We start from the raw sequence: 21,500 nt of genomic DNA on the forward strand, positions 1-21,500 counted from the left end.
CTGCAGTCCTTCGTGGGGTTCTGCCAACCTGTTGGAACAAACACAGGCCTGGTTGCCATGGAGATCATAATGGCTTTGGAGTGAAGAGATGAGATCCCACAGCCGCTATAAACAGGAAGTTAGGAGGGGCCGCTGCCAAGGGAGGGATCCCTGCTCGCACCCACATTCCCTGTCCCTTGGGGAGCATGGGGCTGGGGTCCAGCAGCACAGAGGCCCCAGCCCTAACCCTGTGGCCTGTTGGGGTGGAGGCCTGTTGGAGAGCTCACCACCCTCTTTGACAGATAAGAAAGCTATGTCCTGGGGAGGGGAAGGGCTGTTTCAGGGCCACAAAGCAACTGGCTGGGTCCCGAGCCCAGCCCTGGGCCTCAGTTTCCCCAGAAAATCCCCCGGCCCTCCATCCACAAACACTGCCTGGGAAGGGAGAGACGGGCCCGTTCTTGCCCACTCCCGTCCTCCTCCCCACCTGGGTCAGGCCTCTGCCCCGTCACACCCCTCTGCTGCCCTGGACCTCAGTTTCCCTTTTTTTGGTGAAATGGACGTAGCAGCGGCACGCACCCCTCAGCGAGGGGAGGGTCTCACCGAGGAGCCGGTACTGGGTCAGGTCCATATGGGATGGTGCCCATGGCCATGGCTGCCCTCGGGGGACTCAGTTCCCACCTCTGTAGGTGGGGGGGGTTGACCCCACAGCAAGGAGAGAGGGTGGGGAGGGGGCAATGTGGAGCACGCATATGTCGCAGCAGGAGTTGGGGCACAAAACACCTCACCTAGAGAGGTCGGGCTCGGCAGGACTGGTGGAGAGGTGGGGTTCACCTCCTCTGGGCTCTGGGCAGGCAGGGGGTGCGGCTTTCCCTCCTTAGGGCCAGAAGAGAACCCCCAGGCTCTGGACAGATGCTCCGGCAGCTGGAGGGCCCGGAGAAGGGCAGACCCGGAGGTGAGGGGGCATCTCTGGAAGGCCACGCCAGTCCTCATGGTTCAGAGACGCTTGGAGTACCTGGCCGGCTCTGTCAGTGGAGCGTGCAACTCTTGATCTCTGAGTGTAGGTTCTAGCCTACATAAAAAAGTAAAATTTTAGAATAAGAAAATGGAGTAGTGTGACCTCATGCCCTCTGGTGGCAGCCCTTGGAATTGCAGGCAGAGCCCCTAGCAGGCAGGCTCCTCCCACCCGCTCCCACCGGCTCCGTCTGCCCCGGGCACCTGGGTCAGGTGTGAGGGGGAGGGCAGCCATGGAGAATGGCGGGGCAAAGCCCAGGGACTTGGACCTGGGCACTCAGGACTGCAGGAATGCGTCCCATTGCCTGCGCCATCCGGCTGGTTCTGCCAGTAGAAGACGTGGCCCCAGGTGGGAGGCGGTCTGGCCCCTCACCTGAAATGCTGGCGTCTGGGACCACGTCACCAGAAGCCAACACCTGCACAGGTGAAGCCTGCACCAGGTCAGGGTGGTCTTGGGCTTCAGGCCCAGGTGCCACTGTAGGCCTGAGGTCTCCGTGGGGCTGGGGAAGGGGGCGGGAGCGGAGCAGCGGGCCCACGCAGGGCTCCGCGGGTCTCCGTGGGGGCCAGCCTCCCGGCCGCAGAGCGCTGTCCACTGTCTGTCCACTGAGCCTGCCCATCAGCTTCTGGCCCAGAGGCAGGTGTGCGGGGCCACCTCCCAGCAAGGCCCCTCCTGCACTCACTGCTCTGTGAGGGGCCGTGGAGGGGACATAGGTCGTGCGCCCCATCAGGAGGCAGAGCTGGGGGAGCTGAGTACCCAGCACCCTCCTCTGCACAATGGGGGGCCGGGTTCTGAGGCTCCAGGAGTGGGAGGGGCAGCGTGAGCACCAAGGGCCCGTCTTCAGGAGGGTGCTGGGTAGGTCCCCTGGAAGGGGAGAGGTCAGGGAGGGAGAACCGAGGCCTTGGACCCGCAACTTCGTGACAGGTGCTGGGCTCCTTGGGTCTGGGGGCAGCAGGGTGGACGGGACCGAGTGCTCCAGCCCCATCCCACCCCATGGTCCTAAGCCAGCCCCCTCAGTCAGGGCCAGGGCCTTTGCAGACAGGGTCCCAGCATCTGGGGGAAAGCCCCCAGACCCAGCACCAGGGTCAGCTGGGGACAGAGCCTGGACTAGCATTTCTCATGCCCCTCCCTGCTGGAGCAGGCTCAGACTGGTTCTAGGCGGCCCAAGCCAGTGTTCAGTCTGGCCCTCCAACCTCCCGCCAGGCAACTTGTCGTCATGGCAACCTCAAAATGGGGGCTGCCCATCCGCAGAGCCTGAGCCGCGCCCGGAGGCTTCCGGCAGCCCCACCAGGGAAGGAGGCAGCTTTGCACACTGGACAGGCGTGAGGGTGTGGATCTGGCCTGGGCAGGAACATCCCGGGAGGCCAGGGGGACTCTTGGGGACCCACTGCCCTTCCAGCCCTGGCCAGGTTTTCCTGGGAGCCCCAAGGCCAGGCCGGAGCCCCAGGCCATCCTGGAGGCAGTATTGGGGTCTGAGTCGAGGACTCACATGCAGCTGGGCATTCCCGGGGGAGGCCCGCCCCAGGCGTCAAGGACAGCTTGGGGTCCCAAGGAGGACGCCCTGCTCTAGCAGGCCTGGGAGATGCAGGGGGCCCTCGGCCACAGGGCCAAGGTCAGCACAGGATGTGTGCCTGGTCTCCAGGGGGTCCCCAGGGGCGTTCCACCCTGGCTCCAGGGTCACCAGCACCCCGCCCCCCACCGCAGACCCCTGAGAGTCTGAGGCGGAGGACTGGGGGGCAGGAAAAGGACACACCCTACAGGCAGCACTTTGTGGAAATGTTTTTAATTGGAGGGTTCTTAGATACAGTGGTTTATGTATTGCCCACAATTCCTTACTAATCATTCGGCACCTCATGCTGGGAACACACTCTCGACCCTCACGTCGGAAACAGGACGGGCACATTGCATACTCCTGTTACAAGAGTCACATCTTTATTAAGCCAAGGACTGTGGCACAAAAGGACATTTCATTAGTGGAAATCATGACAATCTGCTAGAAACATTGATTACTTCAGAATGCTTCAACTAGAAAATATATTGAATTTCCATATATATTAACCATATACATGTGCAGCCGTTACTAAGTGTCGCTCAGTCATTACAAAATAAGACATTCTGGGAGAGGCTACAAACACACAAGCCAGCTGAGTCCCCGGGAAGGCCGTCCGCATAAGAAACAAATCACCAACATCAAACGTCTAGCTTCATTCAGCTAAGCGAGCGAGCAACGCACAGGGACCTCGGAGCCACGCGAGAACCGTGGCCGAGGAGCCCCCGGACACGGCCTCCAACCTCTGCGGCCGTCCTGCCGCTGGGCCGTGTCCAGATGCCCTTCCTTACCGAGGGCCCTGGCGACCGGCCCTCCCGCCCTGGCTCGGTCTATGCGCTGGAACCACAGGTGAGCCGTTGGGGACAGCCAGAGTCCCCGGAGCGGGGGATGGGGGAAAGGCGAGGTCGGCTGGTGCAGGGCCCTGCGCTCACCGGCCATGGCCCCTGCTCTTGCCCGTCTCCACCTAGGGCCTCTGGCGGCGGAGCCGGCACCCAGACCCATTTCCCAACTGAGCAGGCAGCCGACTTGGGGAAGCTGTGCAGTGGGCTCAGGTTTTAGGGTGCTGTGTGAGCACAGCGCCGCAGGCGGACCGGGCTCAGAGCCCCTCAGGAACAGGGAGGCGCCTGTGCACGGTGGCCTCAGCCTGGCCCCCGCACTTGGGGTGGGGGCTGGTGCAGCGGGCGCAGGGAGGTCGCAGGGCAGCCGGTGAGGCCGGGTGGGCACTGGAGACTGCAGGCCCGAGGTGGGCACCAGCACATGCCAGAACGAGGGGGAGCTGCTGGCGCCAGTTCTAGAAGGCTCTTGACACCACTTCCAACCTGACCCCATCCGCTCTCTGCGCCGCCCCCAGACCTGGTGGGGAGACAGGCCCTGGACGCACACCGTCCTCGCACACAGCACTATTCAGAGAAGCCCGGGCCGAGCGCCTGCAGCCGTGTGGGGGGCCGGGCACCGAGAGGCCACCTCCTCACGCTCTTAATGACGATAATGCAACAAAAACCTTTATATAAACAGTTTATTTACTCTAAACAGCAACACAGACAAAACGCCATATAAACACAAAGGAAGTGATGCGGAGACGAGACGCCGGCTGCCTTTGGATCTGAGGCTCATAAGCAACACAACCCGGGGTCTGCGGGGAGCGAGGCGGGAGGGGGCCGGCGGGCGGCTGCGCGTAGCTCTACACGGCGGGAGGCATGCCTGCATCCGCGAGCAAAGGAAACTAGCTCCTCGGGGCTCATCGAAGTATAAAAGTTTATAATTTTACAGCAGTTGAAATACTGACATCAATATTAAAATAAAAGCAAGTTTTACATAACAATCAAAAATACAAAAGACCGAAGGAAGAGACCCTGTATGAAAAACCGGGCAGCTCAGCGAGTCGAGGACTGCGTGCCAGCGGCGGAAATGGAAAATGGCGCCCGCCCACCCTCCCAGGTGACTAGTAATTGTACAGAGCAACGTCAGATTTGCAAAAATGTTGTAAACAAGTTCTTGCCAAACCAATCCCTTCCTTCTTACGCTGCCGTGTGGTCGCTGCTTATGAAGGCGCGAACTTCTTGGCCTGTGCTCGAACCCTCTTCTCGTACTCCACTCTGTTTTGGCTGAGGAGGAGGCCAAGAGAGAGACAGGTCAGCGGGCGCAGCCCCCTCGGGGGCCCGGGGCGTCACGGGACGCAAAGCGGGCTCAGAGGGCGGCCTCGGATCAGGGAGGCCGGGGGGGGGGGGGTGGTGGCGGCCAGACGTGTACCGCGCTCTAAGCTGGAAGCCGCTGGCTTCGTTCTGGAGAGAAAATCCAGATTGCTGGGACTCCTGCTTGCTTCGCTGTGGGGCCCTGGGGGCCAACAGAAGCTCCGGGGGGGACGTGGGACCCTCCACGGAGCCCAGGTGCAGTGTGTGCACGTGGGGACACCCGTCTGGGGGTGTGGAGTGCTCCCCGCAAGGAAGCTAGGGGTCCCCCCCAAGCTGTGCTCTCTCCACGGACGCCTCTCAGGACACTGCTCCAGGCCACTGCGGCTCAGGCCCCGGGGCACGCTGGGGCTCCCAGGGCGGAGGGACCAAGGGCCCCCAAGGGGACTTCCCGCAGCAGGCTCCAGCGACCACACCACAGAGGCAGCCACGTGCCCGGGCCACCGAGAGCTGCGGCATCAAGGCCACAGGACACCTGTCTGCCGCCCGTTCCGGCCCCAAGGCTCCAGGGCAGAGGCAGCCAGGTCAGCCCTGCCGTCCACCACCAGGGGAGCCCCTGCGGCCCGCAGCAGCCGGCTGAGGTGTTCCCACGTGCTCTTAAAGGGGACGCTGACGGGGGGCGCCTGGGTGGCTCCGTGGGTTAAGCCTCTGCCTCGGGCTCAGATCATGGTCCCAGGGTCCTGGGATCGAGCCCCGCATCGGGCTCTCTGCTCGGCGGGGAGCCTGCTTCCCCCACTCTCTCTGCCTACTTCTGTCAAATAAATAAATAAAATCTTAAAAAAAAAAAAAAAAAAAAGAGACGCTGACGGGAGACGTCGTGGGAACAAGGGCATGCCGGAGCTGGCAGCCACGCATCCCGGAGCAGGAAAGACACCCAGCAGCCCCGGGGGAGTGGCCACACACCGCGCCGGGCCTGCTGGTGCACCACAGCAAGCCTCCAGTCCTGCCGCCCCAGCGCTGGAACCGACACGAAGAAGGCGGGCTGCTCCCGGGGGCACCGTGGTGCCTGTGGCCACCATCAGCCACCATGAGCATCACCATGACAAAGCGCACACCGGGGGGCGCCTGGGTGGCTCAGTTAGTTAAGCGTCTACTTCGGCTCAGGTCATGATCTCAGGGTCCTGGGATCGAGCCCCACATCGGGCTCTCTGCTCGGCAGGGAGCCTGCTTCTCTCTCTGTCACTGTCATTCTGTCTGCCTGTGCTCTGTCTGACAAATAAGTAATCTTAAAAACAAACAAATAAATAAATAATCTTGAGAAAACAAAAAACAAAAAGACCCCCGCGCACCGGGCCAGCAAGTTCTCTGAAGGCCCGAGACCTCCTCAGCTCTGCAGGCTACTTGGTCTGTCACGAGAATGTGGTGCGTCCTGAGTGGCCTCGTGTGCGAGGCTTACGCCACCGCATCAGTGCGGACAGATGGCACAGTGACATCGCACAGCACCCAGCTCGGGGATAAGGGTAGGGGGATGGATCTCCTGAGTCCCTGTGAGTGCACACACACCAACGGGACACGGGACGTGCTGCCGAGCCCCACTGGCACAGGGCCCCGGCCCTGGCTGGGAGTGTCCTGCTGCCCCTGGCCAACAATGGGCTGGGCCTAGGACCTGAAACCATTTTGGGGGGGACAAACGCATCGGCTGCAACCTGGCACTTCTCTCAGGTGCTCCTCGGACGTGTCACCTGCAATGTCCAGAGCGGCCGGAGGACAGTCCCGACCTCAGCTTTGACCCTCAGCACTGCTGATTCCAGAAATGTCCCCCAGGAGGAACACGCCCCTGCCCAGCCTCTCCCCTGTTAGCCCCATCGGTCCCAGCTTTCCAAATGTGGAGCAGTGGGGGGTCAGAGTCCCCTCCCTGGCATAAGGTCCCTAACCCGGGCCAGCCCAGGAGGCTGGCGGACACGGCCAGCGGACCCAGGACCCACAACCGTGGGGCCTCTGCTCAGGCACAGGGTTCTCCCTGCGGCTGATTGGCCCAGGCCTGGGAGTCTAACCTAGTCACTGCCTCCCTCAGCACAGGCGGTGGGCACCACAGTACCATGCAGGGAAGGGCTGGGGCGAGGAGTGAACGCCTGGCAGCGTTCCCCTGGTGGGGACAGCATGGCAGCCAGGTGACCCAGATCAAACCAGGAGTACCACTCCCTTACGGCCCACATCCAGGCCTGGGAGGAGAAGCAAGACGGACATGGCAGGAGCTGTGGGGCCCCCGGGGAGCCACGATACTGAACATGCCTCCTCTGGTGCCCACACCCGGGGGGCCTTGCCCTCTGAGCTGCACTGGGGTTCACCGAGGCACCTGGTTTGCCTGGCCACAGCTTGTCAGGGACAAAGTAGCCAATGGGAGCCTATGTCACCCAACATCCATCCCCTGACCGCCCTCCCTTAACCAACAGTACTGTGGCCGTACCGGCCCTGGTCACCTGTTCTTGCCCACCACAGGCCCTTTGCACATGGAGCTCCCACTGCCTATAGGGCCTGCCTGCTTGCTTCCCGGCCTCAAACGCTTCCGTGACCACCTCACTCGGTCTCCCGGTCACGGCTCGAGTCTCAGGGCCACCCAAGAAGGCCAATGGGAGTGGCAGCCTGGGCCAGACTTCCAGGGAAGTGTGCACAAGCCAACATGCGGCCACGGAGAGGGCGGCCGGACCAGTACTTACCAGTAAATCGTGTAGGCCTCTGCTTGAGCTGGGTCCTGGATATTTGGTTCATTTAGAAGTTCCTGTATTCCTAACAAGATCTGTGTAAGAAACAAACAAACACGGAGCTCAGCGGTTACAAAACCAAGCTTTCCTAGGACACTGGCCCGGCTTCAGAGCAAGACCACTGTCTTCTGGCTCCACAGAAAGGCTGAGGCCGGCTCCCGGCACCTCGTACCTGCTTAATCGTGATGGCTGGCCTCCAGTCCTTGTCCTCCTCGAGGATGGACAGGCACACTGTGCCCGAAGGGTACACGTTCGGGTGAAACAGCGGTGGCTCGAATTTACCTGCGGCAGAGGAAGGAAGGAAACACGTTTCTGTGGTAGCTGCTGTCCCCTCCCCTGCACCGGGCACCTTGCTGGCCGGCGGGCATGCGGCTCAGAATTGGGGCTGCGAGGTGGCAGCGTGGGCGAGGCGCACACAGTTCCCAGACTCAGGGGCGAGCGAAGCCATGTGGCTGCCCAGGTCCCCGCCCCTGGTGACCCTCACCCACCTCCCCAAACCAGCCCAGATGCGGGAAGGTGGGGGGAGGGGGGGAGCTGCAGCAGACAAGGACAGTCCCGGGGGCACAGTGGAGGGCAGGAACTCTGAGGCCCTTCCAAACAAGTGGCCATTTTCAGAGCAAATCATCCTGCTTTGAAAAGAGGCCTGTAGGACCCCACACTATCCCCCTCCACGTTTTTCTTTTAAGATACAAAAACTAAAAACAAAACAAAAAAACCCTAAAAAGACAAACAGCAAATAAAACCCACATGTAGGAAACTTTAAAATGTATAAGAACGACAACTGCCTCAAGCCCACCCTGGGACGCTCCCACAGCTAAGGTCTGAGGCCATTTCTCTTCATGTGGGCGCCCTCTCCCTCCCCACCCTGTACTTACATTCACCCAGAAAAGCACAGCGGGGGCAGAGCAGCTCGAGGATCCCAAAACAACAGACAGTTGGAGCCGCCCCGAGCTGCTCTTCGCCCCCAGCGCGCGAGCAGCACCCCGGCGGGGACTCCTCAGACACACGCGCGGCGGCAAGTATCCCCCCACTGCCCCGGATCCGCCGCTGCTTGCACCCGGCCGCCGCGGACAAAGCCGTGAGCAGGCGTGTGTGTCCGTCCCGAAGGGGAAGCGGTGCCCGTGTGCAGCTTCTGTGCGCCCAGCAGAGCCAGCCGGGCCCCACGGAGCTCTGCAGCTGCCTCCTGCGACTCGGGCTGGCAAATCCTGGAGACCCCGGGGGCGAGTGCTACACACGGGCCGCTTCTCAAAACTCCCGTCAAGTTTCTCGTCCACTTGCCAGCGGGGCCATCCCGACTCGCCGGAGCGCCGCACATACTCTGACTACGAGCCCCGTCCGGTGGGCCTCGCGGGAACCTTCTGGGCCTCGGATGCCTTTTTGCTCTTCCGATCGTACCTCCCGGTGAGCACAATCCCTGATCTGCGTCTAACCTGAGCAGTAGGTCTGGTCTGTTACCTGGGAAAGTGCATGGTCGAGGGGGCAGCAGCCTCCCCTGAAGCCCCGACCCCAATTCTGGTCCCCACTGGCTCCCTCCACCTGGAGAGGTCCCCGCCCCGAGCCGTCGTGGGGCCCACCGCTGACTTCCACGAGGACTCTGGCTCCGACTGTGCGTCATCGCGTCGGGGAGACCTGCCGTGTTGTGGGTCCTCCCCTCCGGTGGCCCGGGGCCATCCCCCACTGCCCAGCCACGGGCTTGTCCACGGACGCTGGGGCTGCCTCCGGCTTCTGGCGAGCACTCGCGCGTGTCTGGATATTCACTTGGTCAGCGCAGCGGGGGCCCAGGCAGGCCCGAGTCCGGCTCCCGCAGACACGCGGCAGACTGGGCGGATGGCGGGCCCCGGCTGCTCGGCCCTTTCCCACCCTGGCCGCATGTGGCTTGCAAATGTCCGGTGACAGGGCCAGGCACCTTCCTTCTCTCTGCAGGCAGGCAGAGACGACAGCCTCTCTCGCAAAGGGCCTGCTGGCGGAGGCTCTCTGCCTTCTCCTGACTGACTGCGTACATGCCCTTCACGTACTCAGGGTACGTGCTCAGAAGCACTCAGAACCTTCTCCCCATCGCACTCCACCGCTGTCCTGGGGAAAAGGCCTGGTCTAGGCGTCTTGCAATCCACTTGCCCGCCGCTCCGCCCCCAGGGGGCGCCCTGTGTCACTGCTCAAAGTTAAAGGGACCCAAGGAACGGAGCTACCATCTCCTCCCCGCCCCCTTCCTCTCGGAGCGCTACCGGTCCACCTCTGCGTGGGGCGTCCAGATCTCTCTGGAAGGCTGATTCCCTTCTTCCGCTGCGATGCCCTGTGGTCTGCTGCTCAGAGCACCCTCTCCCCACAACTCTCGCTCCTTCTGTCAAGAACGGAGCCACCCTGTGCGTGGTGGCTCTGCTCCGCGGGCCGCATCTCCGTCACCAGGTCCCCGCGGCTGGGGCCTTGAGGTCCCATCTTGCCCATCCCGCTGTCAGGACCGGGGGGCCCGCTCCTGACGAGCCTCCGCCCGGGCCTCACAACCACCCCCGGCACTCTGAGGGCCAAGCCATTCTCCGCCCTCTGTGCCTCTACCTGCCAGGGTCCCCGTGGCCACTGCCACACAAATGAGCTTGGACTGTGCCTGGGGTCACACGGGCCCCACAGGCAGGCTTCGAGACAACAGACACCCTCACAGCACTGGGGCTTCCGGCCCATCCGGGGAACCCAGGTCCTTGTGTCGGAAGCTGTCCTTGGCTTCTGAGCTGTGCTCCGGACCCTCCGGTCTGGAGGTGTGAACTCTCTGGTTGGATTCACTCCAGTATCTCAGGCTACTGTAGCACCTGGTTTGAACGCTTCACTTGTAGCAACTCCAGGAAAACAGGTTTTTGCACGTTAATCTCTCATCCCACGACCTTCACAGGCCGGCTCCGTGAAGAAGACTCGCGGCCCGTCTCCCTTTCGCGCTCTTCTGCGGGCACTGTGCCTTTCCCTGTTGCGTTTGCCCAAACTTCCAGGTTGCACAGAAGTGAGAAAAGCAACTAAAACTTGTCTAATTTTTTAGTTAAGGCAATCATTTGAAGGGACGGCTGCACGTGGCGAAAACTATCGGAGCAACAGAGAACCACCCAGTCTCCACCCCAGCGATTACCCTGCTAATCGTTAATTTCTAAAGTTCTTCTGGTAGATGCCCTCATGATGGAAAACATACTTCCACCTTTTAAATAAATAACCGCAGCGTAAACATTTACACACGGCCTGGCCTTGCCCCGGGCTGTGCATACACGGAGGCACATGTTTGCTCCCCAAACGACCGACCACGGACAGGGCTGGGGGATCTCTGGCCAAAGCGGGAGGGACTTGCGGGCCCTCTCCGCCGCAGTTCTGCCACAGCGCACGGCAGGGAGAGCGACATCGGGTGGTGGACACAAAGCTGTCTGGGCGGGGGAGGCCCTGGACCGTGGTCCTTCGCATGCCCCTCTCTGCTGGGGCTGGAGGTGGTGGCACCTTCTCCCCAGGAGGCACAAAGAGCCCCGGAGCCTCCCAGTAATCACAGCCAGGATCTGTGACTCAGCCCACGGTGTGCACCTCCCAGCCCGGGGGCTTGAAGGAGCTCCGATCCACAGCCAGGCTCAGGGACAGGAGCCCCCAGAGCCGCCCCCCAGGGAACACCAGACCCCAGATCTCCGCTGGAACGTGCCGGAGCACAGTGGCTCTGGTGGACTTCGCTCTACTCACATTTTGGGGGCGAGGATGGGTAATCGTCTTTGAAGAGCATCCGGAGCTTAAACAAGCCTCCTTCCCAGGGAGTCTGTTGGGAAACGAAGCAGCGGTTAGGAGTGCGGCGGGCCGAGCTCAGAAAAGCCGGTTCTGCGGCCCGTCCCCCGGCACCATCCCAACAGGGAGGTGGACTCCTAAACTGGCCCAAAGACCAGCTGACCCCATGACAGACTGTAAGTGTCTCCATGGGCCCCAAGGGGGCCTGGAAAGAGGCCCCCTTGGGGAGGAGTGGGGTTGGGGCCGGACTTCTGGGAAGACAGCAGGGACTTGGCAGCCCCCATGACCCCAGGACTGGGGGGAGCGGGTCACAGTCGGATCTCCATCTAAGCAGCTGCAGCGAGGCCCCTCCCTCCAGCTCCGTGACCCCACAGCCCTCCCCAGCCTCCTCTGGGAGGAAGATGGCCACCCCTGTTGCAGCCTCGGACGAGGCGTGGAGAACGGTCACAGTGCAGGCAGAGGTGCAGGCTGGCCGCCGAACCCAGACCCTGTCACTGCGCAAAGCCATATCCTACCCCCACCGGCTTCACAGAGGAAGAGGAGGCTCCCGGACGATCACCACGAACCACAGGAGAAAGAAAACAGGCAACAAGGCCTCGGGAACAATGCGAACACCTCAGGGGCCTCCTCTTCCCTTTGGGGTCATCCAGGAAGAGCTGGACGCAGGGTTGCTGGAGACCCTCACTCCCATATGCTTTCAACAGGCCGGTCCCCAACGGCCCCAGCACGCTCAGGCTGCACACCGCTTTCCCAGGTGGCCCACGAGGAGCGTCTGCATCTGAGCGGCAGCAGCTGGCCCGGGGGCCAGCTTAAAGACCGCCGGGACCAGCATCACGAGCTCGGGGCTGAAGGACAAGCGTGGAGGCGCTCAAGGCTCCTCTTGTCCCAGAAATGCAACACGTTCTGGCCCCCAGGCTTGGTGGGGGTGCGGCATCCACCCTTCTCCAAAGCCAGACTCCGCTTTCTCAATTACAAGTGCCCAGGGGGCGGGGCTGGGGGCGTCACAGGTCACCCGACCCCTGCCACCCCCGGGGGGCTGGGCCCAGGGCCTGTGGGGCCGACACGGGGCAGGCCGGCCAGAGGAGCAGCCTCTCTTACCCCTTTCTTCCCCGGAATGGCGCACTCCCAGTTCATGAGGTTCATCGTGCCGTCGGGATTCTTCGTCGGGACGGCCACAAAGCCCTGAGAGAAGACAAGCATGCACACGCATCAGCGCCAGGAATCCCGGCTCGCCCGCGCGCAGAACCGTCCGTCCCGTGACCCCCGCCGGCACTCTGCACAGCGTGTGACAAGCCCGGGCGGAGCGGGGGCTCCCCGGTTTCCACGGGGGGAGCCGAGTCCGCTCTGCCGCGTGTGGAAATGAAGCTTTCCTTACAAACGGGTGGTCCTTCCTCCAGGCTTTCCGCTCCTGGGCGAGTCTGCTGAGGGCGATCCCCGACATGTTCAAGGTCCCTGGAAGAGACCGGGCAGAGCGAGCAGTTAACCGAGGCAGCCCTCAGGCTCCCCGCCGCCCCCAGGGCCCCAAGGCACACACCACGGGCACAGCGAGGCCGGGGTGCAGGAAGGCCGAGGCGCGGGCCTGGGGCCACGCGGCCGGCAGGTGCTGCGCAGGGAGAGCCCACCAGCACTCCCAGCAGATGGCCGCACCCTCGCCCCGCTCTCCTGTGTCCCATGGCGGCGGGCTAGAGCGACAGGGATCCCGAGCTCACTGTCAGACTCCGCAGGAAACGTGATGACAAGGTGGGGCTGTCCGGAGCACCGCCTGACGATGGGGAGGGGGCCGTGGCTGTGACGGGGCGCTCTCCTTTGCCAGCGCCAAGATGCCGGCGGGGTGCCATCAGGCCCCAGCTTAGAATTTAAAATCGGGTCTGGCCAGGAGAATAATCCTTGTTCTTGAGAGCGACGGAGTAGAAAAGCACCCCAGGGCGGATGGCGGTCCAAGCGCACCCAGCCCGCAGCACCCAAGAGACCCACCTCTCACCGCGGCCCCCAGCACGGTCCTCTGTCCCCTCCACTTCCACATCCCACAGCACCCCCATCCCCAGGTACCCTGTGACAGTGAATGGATCAAGGCCTGTCCGCCATTCACTTCAGGAGAGTCGGCAGAAGGTTGGGGCGGCAGCAGGGAGCACCCAGGAGGGCCCGCAGGCAGGCCAGCCCTCAGCCCGCCTGCTGTGTCCACCTGTCCTGGGAGTGGGCGCGGGAGTGGGGTGGGGGGAGGGCGGCTTGAAGACCTGCCGTTCCTCGCCGGACCTCCAGGCCACACACCCCCCCCCAGCCCCAGCCCGGAGTCCCCCGTGCACAGCCCCGCACAGCCTGCAGCTCGAGCGGACTGTCCAGGCTGCTGCTTCCCCAGCAGGGCCCACAGCCCGGCGCCCCCAGCTGCCCTCAGAGAGTCTGACCCGAGGTCTGTCTGGTGGTCCTCAAAGTCCACGGAAAGGCTGGAGATACCCAGAACCCAGCACTTCCCTTAGACAAAGCTTTGACAAGACGAAGGTGTCTCCTGGAAGAGAACACAGACCCCTCCGGCTTCCACGCAAGGCTGGCGACAGGTCTTTCTTGCGGGGGAAGAGGTCCAACACCCCACGTGCCTGAGTACAACACGGGGTTCTCCACAACCACAAGAGTTCCCAGCCAGATTCAGAAGGACAACCTCCAGCCACGCATCCCGGCTCAGGCTCAACTACCCGTCCCCAGCCAGGCTCAACACAGACCTGGGGACAACCAGAAGAGAAACCCAGAAAGCAACGTGCCGGCTAAGCAGGGAGCCTCAACTCCAAGCCAGCTAGGCTCCCCCCGCCCTTCCCATTAACCACTCCTGTGCAACGGCCCCCGACCCAGCTCAGGCTGACCTTCGACTGCCCCCGAGCGCTCCAATCCACACCACACTCTGCTCCAGCATCCGCTGCTCCCCCGCAGCCACCCCACGCCCGGTCCCCGAGCAACACACGCCCTGCCCAGGGCCCACACCGCTGTGCGGCAGAAGTGAGGCCAACAGCTCAGCAGAGACCAGCCCTAAACTCTGCAAGTGCGGTCCCGGGTGCTTTTCAGAAACGCACGCCCCCTAGGTCCCTGGGGCCCTCAGTCAGGAGCTCCGGGTGGGGCCCAGTGCTCCACATTTAGGAGGGTCTTGGACAATTCTTTTCCCAAGAAGTGAGCCAAGCGGGACGAGGGGTCTGGGAATGACCGTCCCAGAGAGCCACTGCAGTCCCCGGTGTCCTGCAAGAGCCCAGGTCTCAGGAAGCACCAGCCCAACTAGATGCCGTCCTGTTTCAAAAACCGTGTACTGAGCTTATGACAGGAAAAAAATCACAAGTCTCCACTCATGAAGCATGGCCGTAAGGATGATGGGACAGATCTGACCCCAGAGCACACCTTGTAATAAGCGCCCAACCTTACCGGACCTCAAAATCGCGTACAAACTAGACACCACCACGCTGGGACCAAAAAAGACCTCCAATTCAGCACCACGTGATCCCAGCGTTCTGGTCTGCCCCCTTCGTCCCCATCCCTGTGCAGACTGGACCGCCAGGAACATGACGCCATGGGTGTCTGGGGCCGCCCGTGCACACGCCTGTCCAGATCTCCTTCACAGAACAGCACCCCCGTCTAGAGTATCTGTCCGGGCAGAGGCGGGGCCCAGGGACACAGCCAGGGTTGGCGCTGACCCCGAGGATGAGGACCTGGGCTTGTAGGGAGCCGGGGTGCGTGTCCTCTGGTCAGATGCGGGCAGTGACCCTGAGCCTGAAAATCCTCCATCTCCACGTGTTTCTCAAACTCTTGCCCCAACAACCCCAGGGTCAGCGGAGACGCCCTTCCCTGCAGGAGACCCGAGGGCACGGCACACTCCTGCCCCCTGGCGCTTGGCAACGGCGCCCCGGGCCCCCCAAGCAGACAGCACAAGTTGGCAGGCCGCTTCTGCCAAATCAGCCGGCACAGAGGTTCGGTGACCAAACGCAAGAAGCCTGACAGACAGTTCTTTAAAGTGAGATGCAAGATCCCTGCGAATTTGAGCTCGGTCAGGAATCAAAACAGGTTCCTGAAACCCCAGGCCCGGCCACGCGATCCTGAGTACGTCTGCTTGCTGACCCTGTGTCACAACCCTGCCGCAGGCCACCTCCTCTGCCCTGAAGATCGGACAGAGCCACCTGCAGAAGCCTTGTCCCAGATCCTAGCTTTGTGAGCCGTCCCCCCTTGTGGGAGGTAACGAGAGGTGGTCCCGTGAGAGCTCCTGCAGCCCCCTCCTCAGGGGTGCCGATGGGCCAGACTGGGCACCAAAGCAGGTTTCTACCATCAGGGCCAAGAGCCACAGGTGCACACCTGCCCAGTCTCAAGCAAAGACCTGGTCTCTAAGACGTACTTCCACTCCCACCGGCCTCCCGCTGTCCGGGACAAAGCAGCCAATTTGTTACATTTTAACTACAACACAGAAGCGTTCATTCAGGATCCCACCGAACACCCAAGCTAACAGACCGGCACTTAGGGAGTGGGTGATGCAGGTAAGCGTTAACCAGACACTGCAGAGCAGCAAGGGCGAGATGAAGACTGTCTCTGAACCACAGGCAGAGTGGGAGGTCTGCCCTCCACCTCCCTCCACCACTCCCACACTGGGATGTACTAGAAGATGCTCTTCTCCGATCCTGCCCCGCTACCCGAGGGCACGAACCCCAGAGCCACTTCCTGGCTGCCCAGGTGCCCGCAAGGCTCTTCTCTCCCCCTTCCTCAAGCTTCTCAGTCTGTAAAATGGGTGAAAGCCCCTAAAATAGGCCACAAGCAATGCAGAGAAAGTGGGGGTTCATCTCCCCTTTTGTGTAGTCGGTTCTCTACCCAAAGGCAGTTCCCTGAACAGCAAGAAACATTCAGGGCTCCAGACCCCAGACGGGAACAAGTCGAAGGCCAGCGGTGCAGACCCAGGAACTAAGTGTATTTCCGAACGACACCCAGCGAGCCAGGCACGGCCGCGATCCGGAGCCCGGCTCACCGTTCCCGCCCCTTCTCCTGCTCCCGGAGCTACCAGGTCCGCCCTCCGTTCAGCCCGCACAGAGCGACCTCCTGAAGTCTCCCCGCAGCGCTCCGTTCGGGTCCCACCAAGTGCGAGCGGCGCGCTTCAGAGGCACGAGAAAACTCGGACGGCTCCGCTCTCCAGACCCCCGCCAGACCCGCCGGCGCGGCCGCACTCCGCCACTTTGAGCTCCTCCTGCCGTGCACGCTCTCCCCGGCCGGCAAGCGCCACAGGTCTGTGTGCAGACCGTGACCCCGGAAACGAATTTCCCTGGGGCGGAGGAGAACCGCGGCGGCGGGGCGGCCCAGGCTCGCGTCCCTGTCAACAGCGGCCGCTGCCAGCAGCAGCTCGGGGACGCCGCCGCGCGCGCGCCAGGGGGCCGTTCTCCCCACTCCCGAACGGGCGCGCGGCGGGGGCTCGAGGGGCCGGCCGGCCGCGACCCCAGCCAGGCCCGGCGGGGGCGGGGGCGGGCCCGAGGCCGGCGGGACCCGGGACGCGGTGTGGGGGGGAAGCCGCACGGCCGCGGCTCCCAGGCGGACCTGTCCCCGGGGCGCGGGGGCCCTGCCCGGAGCCGGGGTGCGCGGGGCAGGCCGGGCCGGGGGTCGGGGGTGAGGAGGCGCCCGCCCGGCCCGGGCCCGACGGCGGCTGAGGCCCCTGCGCCCCGAGGCCGGCCCCCGCCCGCGCCTCCCGCCGCCCGCCCGCGCCCCCCGCGCTCACCTCGGGCGGCCGCGGCCCGGCGAGCGAGGCGGACGAGGCGGCGGCGGCGCTCCCTTTGTCTCGGGACTTCCCTCCCGAGCCCGCTCCGCGCGCAGCCCGAGCGCTCCGAGGACCCCGGCGGGCGGGGCGGGGCGGGGCCTGCGAGGGCTGCCCGTCGCGCGCCTGCCCCGCGCCCCGCCGGCACCGCCTCCGCGCCCCCCGCCGCCCGCGCCCCCGCGCGCCGCCCGCCGACCGCGTCCTGTCGCCGCGGGTCCGCGCTCCGGGACCGGCCTGGGAACCTGGTCCGGGTGCGACTTTCCAGTCAGGCGGCGCTGCGGACACCTGCGCCCTTAAAGGAGCCGCGTCCCCGGTTGGAGGGAGCGTCTGCAAACTCCCCCTCGCGATGCGTGCGTCCACTCGAGGACACGCCGGCGGGCAGCAGGGGCAGGGGGAGGCCGAGATCTCCAAGGGCTCCCCGGATGCCGCGTGGGCAGCTCTTCGGGCACGGGTCCCGGAGGTCTCCTTGGGGCTTGGGGCAGGGGCCGGGGGGAAAAGACCACTGAGGCCTAAGGATCCCCTGAAGCGTCGCAGCACGGTGACGGTCCCCGGAGCACGGCGGCCTGTGAAGCCCCTTGCTATTGGCCGGTTCGGGGCCCTAGGCGGGGCGTCCGTCGAAGCCGCCCAATGAGTTGACCCGGTACAAGAGGCCGAGTCTCGGCCCGACCGACGGGAGGAGAAGTGCGGACGCTCCCTAACCCGGGGCTGGCCGGCGGTGGGGGCGGGGCGCCGGGGCTGCGGGCGGGTGGGGGAGGGGAGGGGAGAGGAGAGGATGGGCGGGCCGGCCCGGAGCGAATACTGGCCCCTCCCGGCCTCTCCGGGCGCCTCCCCGTCGGGCGCGCCTCGCTGCCCGAACTCCAGCCCACGGTGGGGGAGCAGGCGCCTTCCAAGGTCAGCCTGCTCCGCCCGTGGGCGCCTTGGGGTTAGGCGTTGGTAGGTGTCCCCCTTCCCCCACTCGGGGCAGCGGCGGGTGGAGGGCATCGCGCACTCAGGCTGCACGGCGGGGAGTGGGGGGCGCTGAACTGCCGAAGCAACTCGCATCCATTCACTCCTTTCCCTGCGCTTCTCCTCCCTCCTCTCCCCAGAGACCCCCAGGCGGGACTGCTGAGGCTGCGGGCTTCCCCAGCGGCGGGAACCATCGGTCGGTCCGGCGTCCAGCGAGCGCTCAGGACATGCATTCCATGGGCTCCCGGCCGTCCTGTTACTTGGGGAAATAAAACGATGGCGTCTCACCAGTCTCGAGATGGGGAGGGGGCCTCCTGGGTGTAGTGGCTGGGCTGGGTTAGGGAGGGGCTTCTGCCTAGGATACCTCCCGGTCAGCAGTGGCCCACAGAGCTTGGCTATAGTGACCTCGGTCCCAGGTGACACAGGCCAGAGGGCCCGGCCCCCTTGAGCGGAATGTGAGCGTTCCAGGTCTCTGCCAGCCTCTGACCTCCAGAGGGGCCGCGCGCTCCTGGATCCCCGCAGCAACCCAGCATGGGCCTGGCTTGGGGATGCTGCCGCCTTCGCCCCTCCCCCGCCAGGCAGCTGCAGCTCTCCACCTCAGGGGGCCCGGCCCATGGGGGCTTATCTGAGACACCTGTTCTCTGGGGCCCCAGCCCAGATTCCCCAGCAGCGGTGCTGGGAGCGGGAGGGTGTGTTTTAACAGGAACCCCAGGTGAGCCTGCTGTGCAGCACATGGCTGCTGACGACTCTTTAATAAGCTGGCTTCCTGCCCAGGAGCATGGGCTTCGGTCCCAGCTCTCCCCTGCAGATGCCAGCGGGTTTGCACAGGGCTTTGTGGGGAACAAGGGCTGTGTGGGGAAGGCACCCGACACACGGCAGTGGCCACTTAGAGGTGACGGGCTGGAGGACGGAGAGAACCAGGGGCTTACGTGGGCTCCGCGCAGATGGGGCAGAGAGCGAGCAGGGCAGGCCACGTAGGGGGGACCTGGGGGGTAACAAGGAGTGTAGTTTGGGGAGGCCGACCAATGCGTGTGGCCTGGGTCTGACCCCATGGGCCTCGGGGAGCCATGGAAGCTTAGGGAGAAGGAAACGTAAGATCAGGACCTGTCCATATGTGTGGCGAGGGGATACCTGGAGATGGGGAGGTGTGGCCCCTTGGCCGTGGCTGCCAAGTCCCAACCAGCAGGAAGAACTGTCCTCGTAGGAGAAAGTGGCCCTCATGCTGGGAAGAGAGTCAAGACTGGTGGAGGAGAAGGGGGCATTAAGCTGGAGGATAGGCTGGAGGGCAGGGGATGAGCAGAAGGCTACCTCCCACCTGGCACCCTCAGCCCAAAGCCTCCTTGAGCTCCCACCTCGGCACACACATGCACGGCAATGGCCTCCTAGCCGTCCCTTCGTCGGTCAGCTCATGCTCATGTATCCAGCACCAACTTTGGCCTTGAGGAAGCACAAGGGGGTGGTATAGACAGGGCCACAGGGCACACAGGGAACAATGGGGTGGCCTCTAGGACCTGAGGATGCCGCCCCATGACAGCCAGCAAGAAAGTGGGGACCTCAGGCTTTCAATAGATGGGGGTGGGGGGAGGCCGAATGCTGCCAACCACCAGCGAGTTTGCAGGAAGGCCTGAAGCCTCAGATGAGGGCCAGAGACTCTGAGCTGGGGCCTCACTGAGCGCGGGCTCCCGATGTACAGAAAATGAGATAACGAGGGCCTTGTTTAAAGCCACAAGGCATTCGGGGCCTTGTCACGCAGCTAAGGAACATGCCTGGTTCAGACAGTGTGGTCGGGGAAGTCTCTGATGAAGTCATGTCTAAACAGCCCTGAAGGAGGACCGGGCCCTAGCTGTGGGGAGGCTGGGGGAAGATCCTGGCAGAAGGACTGGGAGGGAAAGGCCCCTGTGGCCGGGGTGGAGTGAGGGGGCTGGGCAGCAGGGATGAGGTTGGACCGGGCAGTTGGACGGAATGTCATGTGACAGTTCCAGGGTGCTGGGGACTCTGCTGTGTGTTCAAAGTGCAGCAGTTTCAGTGGGAGAGATGCGACTGGACTGGGCCCAGTTCCCTGGATACAAAGGAGAAACTGAGGCTTGGAGAGAGTGACGGCTTTGTCCAGAGTCAGTGAAGGTAAGACCCAGACGAGGGAGGATGCCAGCCTGCTGCGGCAGGTCCTACACCCACCCCACGAGGAGGGGGCTGTGTGCCTGGGAGCTGGCCGGAGAAGGGGCAGGACCCTCTGCTCCCCTGGGTGCCCACTGGAGGCCAGCTGCGGGCCTGGAGGAGGTCTTCGTGCAGGGCTGCCCCTCCAGGGTCTGGGCTGCGAAGCACATCCACATGCAAAACAATGAAGTCGGAACCTGTACCTAACGCCACGTACAGAACTACATCAAAGACCTAACCAAACGTCGGAGCTAAAACCGTAAGATATGTAGAAGAAAATGCAGGGGGGAATCCTCACAAAACTGGATTTGCCAATCGTTTCTCTGATAGGACACCAAAACCACCAGCAAGTCAAGAAAAAAACAGATAAACTGGGCTTCATCCAGAACTTTTGCACATCCAAGCAGACTAAGGAAGAAAAGATCCCCTGCAGAGGGCAGGCCTGGGCCTGCGGGGCCTGGACCTGCCTTCCTGACCTCGGGACCCATCGTAGGAGGATGGCAGCCTTGTCTTCCGGCTCTGGGGAACGCATGCAGATTGCCAGGGGGACCCTGCAGCCCCCCTCCTCCACCCCAGGCTGGCGTCCTCCTCTTCCTCCTCCGGGCTCTGCTGTACTGCTGTCCCTTGGCCTCCCAGTTCCATCCAGGACATACCCGGTGTCTCTACAGGGTGGGGGGGAGGGGAGGGTCTCTTTGTTAGTCTGAGACTTTCCCGGGATGTTCTAGGTAGTAGTGACCTAGCTGGGACACTGGTCCTACTACCCCCCTTCAAGGGGCTGCCTTTGCAAACTCCTCAAAGGGACGAGGCATCCCTCGGACACCGCCCCCCCCCCCGCCCCGCTCCAGCTCCTCGGCCCCTGGCCTGACTACAGAGGCACCTTCTAGTGGTTCCAAGCCAGGTCCTGGGCCACATGAAGGTGGTATGTCCTTCCACATCTGGTCCGTGGTCCCCAAGCTTGCTTATCCCTGCCCACTGGGGGGTTTTGTACATTAGAACAGAAGAAAGAGCGAAGTCTTGGGACTTTTGCCTGCCTGTGCTGTGACCTGTGGGTTTGATGGCATCTTCCTGCCCCCAAAGAGAAAGGAAGATGGTCAGGAAGATGCCTGTCGCTGTGAACCACGAAGTCACCACCGTCCCCTGCAAGAGGCGCCGAGAACAGGCTGGGCAGTGGGCAAACCCCCTGCTGCACATGCCTCCCGGCGGTTGGGTCTCTGCTTCTGCTCTGACCCGGCCCGGGAAGAGCAGAGGGACCAGTGTGGAAACTACCCGATTGTCATGAGCGCCGTGAGGAGCAGAGGATAAAGGGACTGGTTGGCGGGGCTAGGCGTCCCCCGCTACCGCGCAGAAGGAACCCAGCACCCCAGAGTTTGGCCCCAGCCCCCTGAAACCCACGTAAGAGGCCATGAGGCAGGTGCACGGGGTCACGGGGGCGTTCATCCCTTCCCAGTGTTTCGAGCAGGGGCCAAGGGGAGGTTGGCCGTTTCTG

The 21,500-nt window shown here is 63.4% G+C and overlaps 1 protein-coding gene across 5 annotated transcripts; it reads right to left on the reverse strand.

Annotated features, from left to right (window-relative positions):
• Positions 1–2,758: 2,758 nt before the first annotated feature.
• Positions 2,759–18,383, reverse strand: UBE2I (ubiquitin conjugating enzyme E2 I). Of its 5 annotated transcripts, none has more exons than XM_080830178.1 (7): positions 18,149–18,383; positions 12,536–12,612; positions 12,259–12,342; positions 11,122–11,194; positions 7,601–7,710; positions 7,384–7,463; positions 2,759–4,642 (listed from the first exon to the last, which is right to left on the reverse strand). In XM_080830178.1, the coding sequence occupies exons 2-7, from the start codon at positions 12,599–12,601 to the stop codon at positions 4,579–4,581; spliced, it is 477 nt and encodes a 158-aa protein (XP_080686304.1). In that variant the 5' UTR covers positions 12,602–12,612; positions 18,149–18,383; the 3' UTR covers positions 2,759–4,578. The 5 variants fall into 5 exon arrangements, with proteins under 5 accessions (XP_080686304.1, XP_080686302.1, XP_080686305.1 ...); XM_080830176.1 differs by lacking the exon at positions 18,149–18,383 and adding an exon at positions 16,880–17,002; XM_080830179.1 differs by lacking the exon at positions 18,149–18,383 and adding an exon at positions 16,210–16,368.
• Positions 18,384–21,500: the final 3,117 nt, after the last annotated feature.

The sequence above is a fragment of the Martes martes genome (genome assembly GCF_963455335.1).
Source record: "Martes martes genome assembly, chromosome: 18".
Taxonomy (NCBI): Eukaryota; Metazoa; Chordata; class Mammalia; order Carnivora; family Mustelidae; genus Martes; species Martes martes.

What these genes read in the sequence shown, in the direction of transcription:
- UBE2I (XM_080830175.1), bottom strand. Translation starts at nt 14,698, where the DNA reads ATGTTCCTGGCGGTCCAGTCTGCACAGGGATGGGGACGAAGGGGGCAG. An exon ending in GGAGGAAGGACCACCCGTTT is followed by an intron (nt 12,343 to 12,535) that starts GTAAGGAAAGCT and finishes GTCTTCTCTCAG; the next exon opens with GGCTTTGTGGCCGTCCCGAC. An exon ending in CAGCCATCACGATTAAGCAG is followed by an intron (nt 7,464 to 7,600) that starts GTACGAGGTGCC and finishes TTTCTTACACAG; the next exon opens with ATCTTGTTAGGAATACAGGA.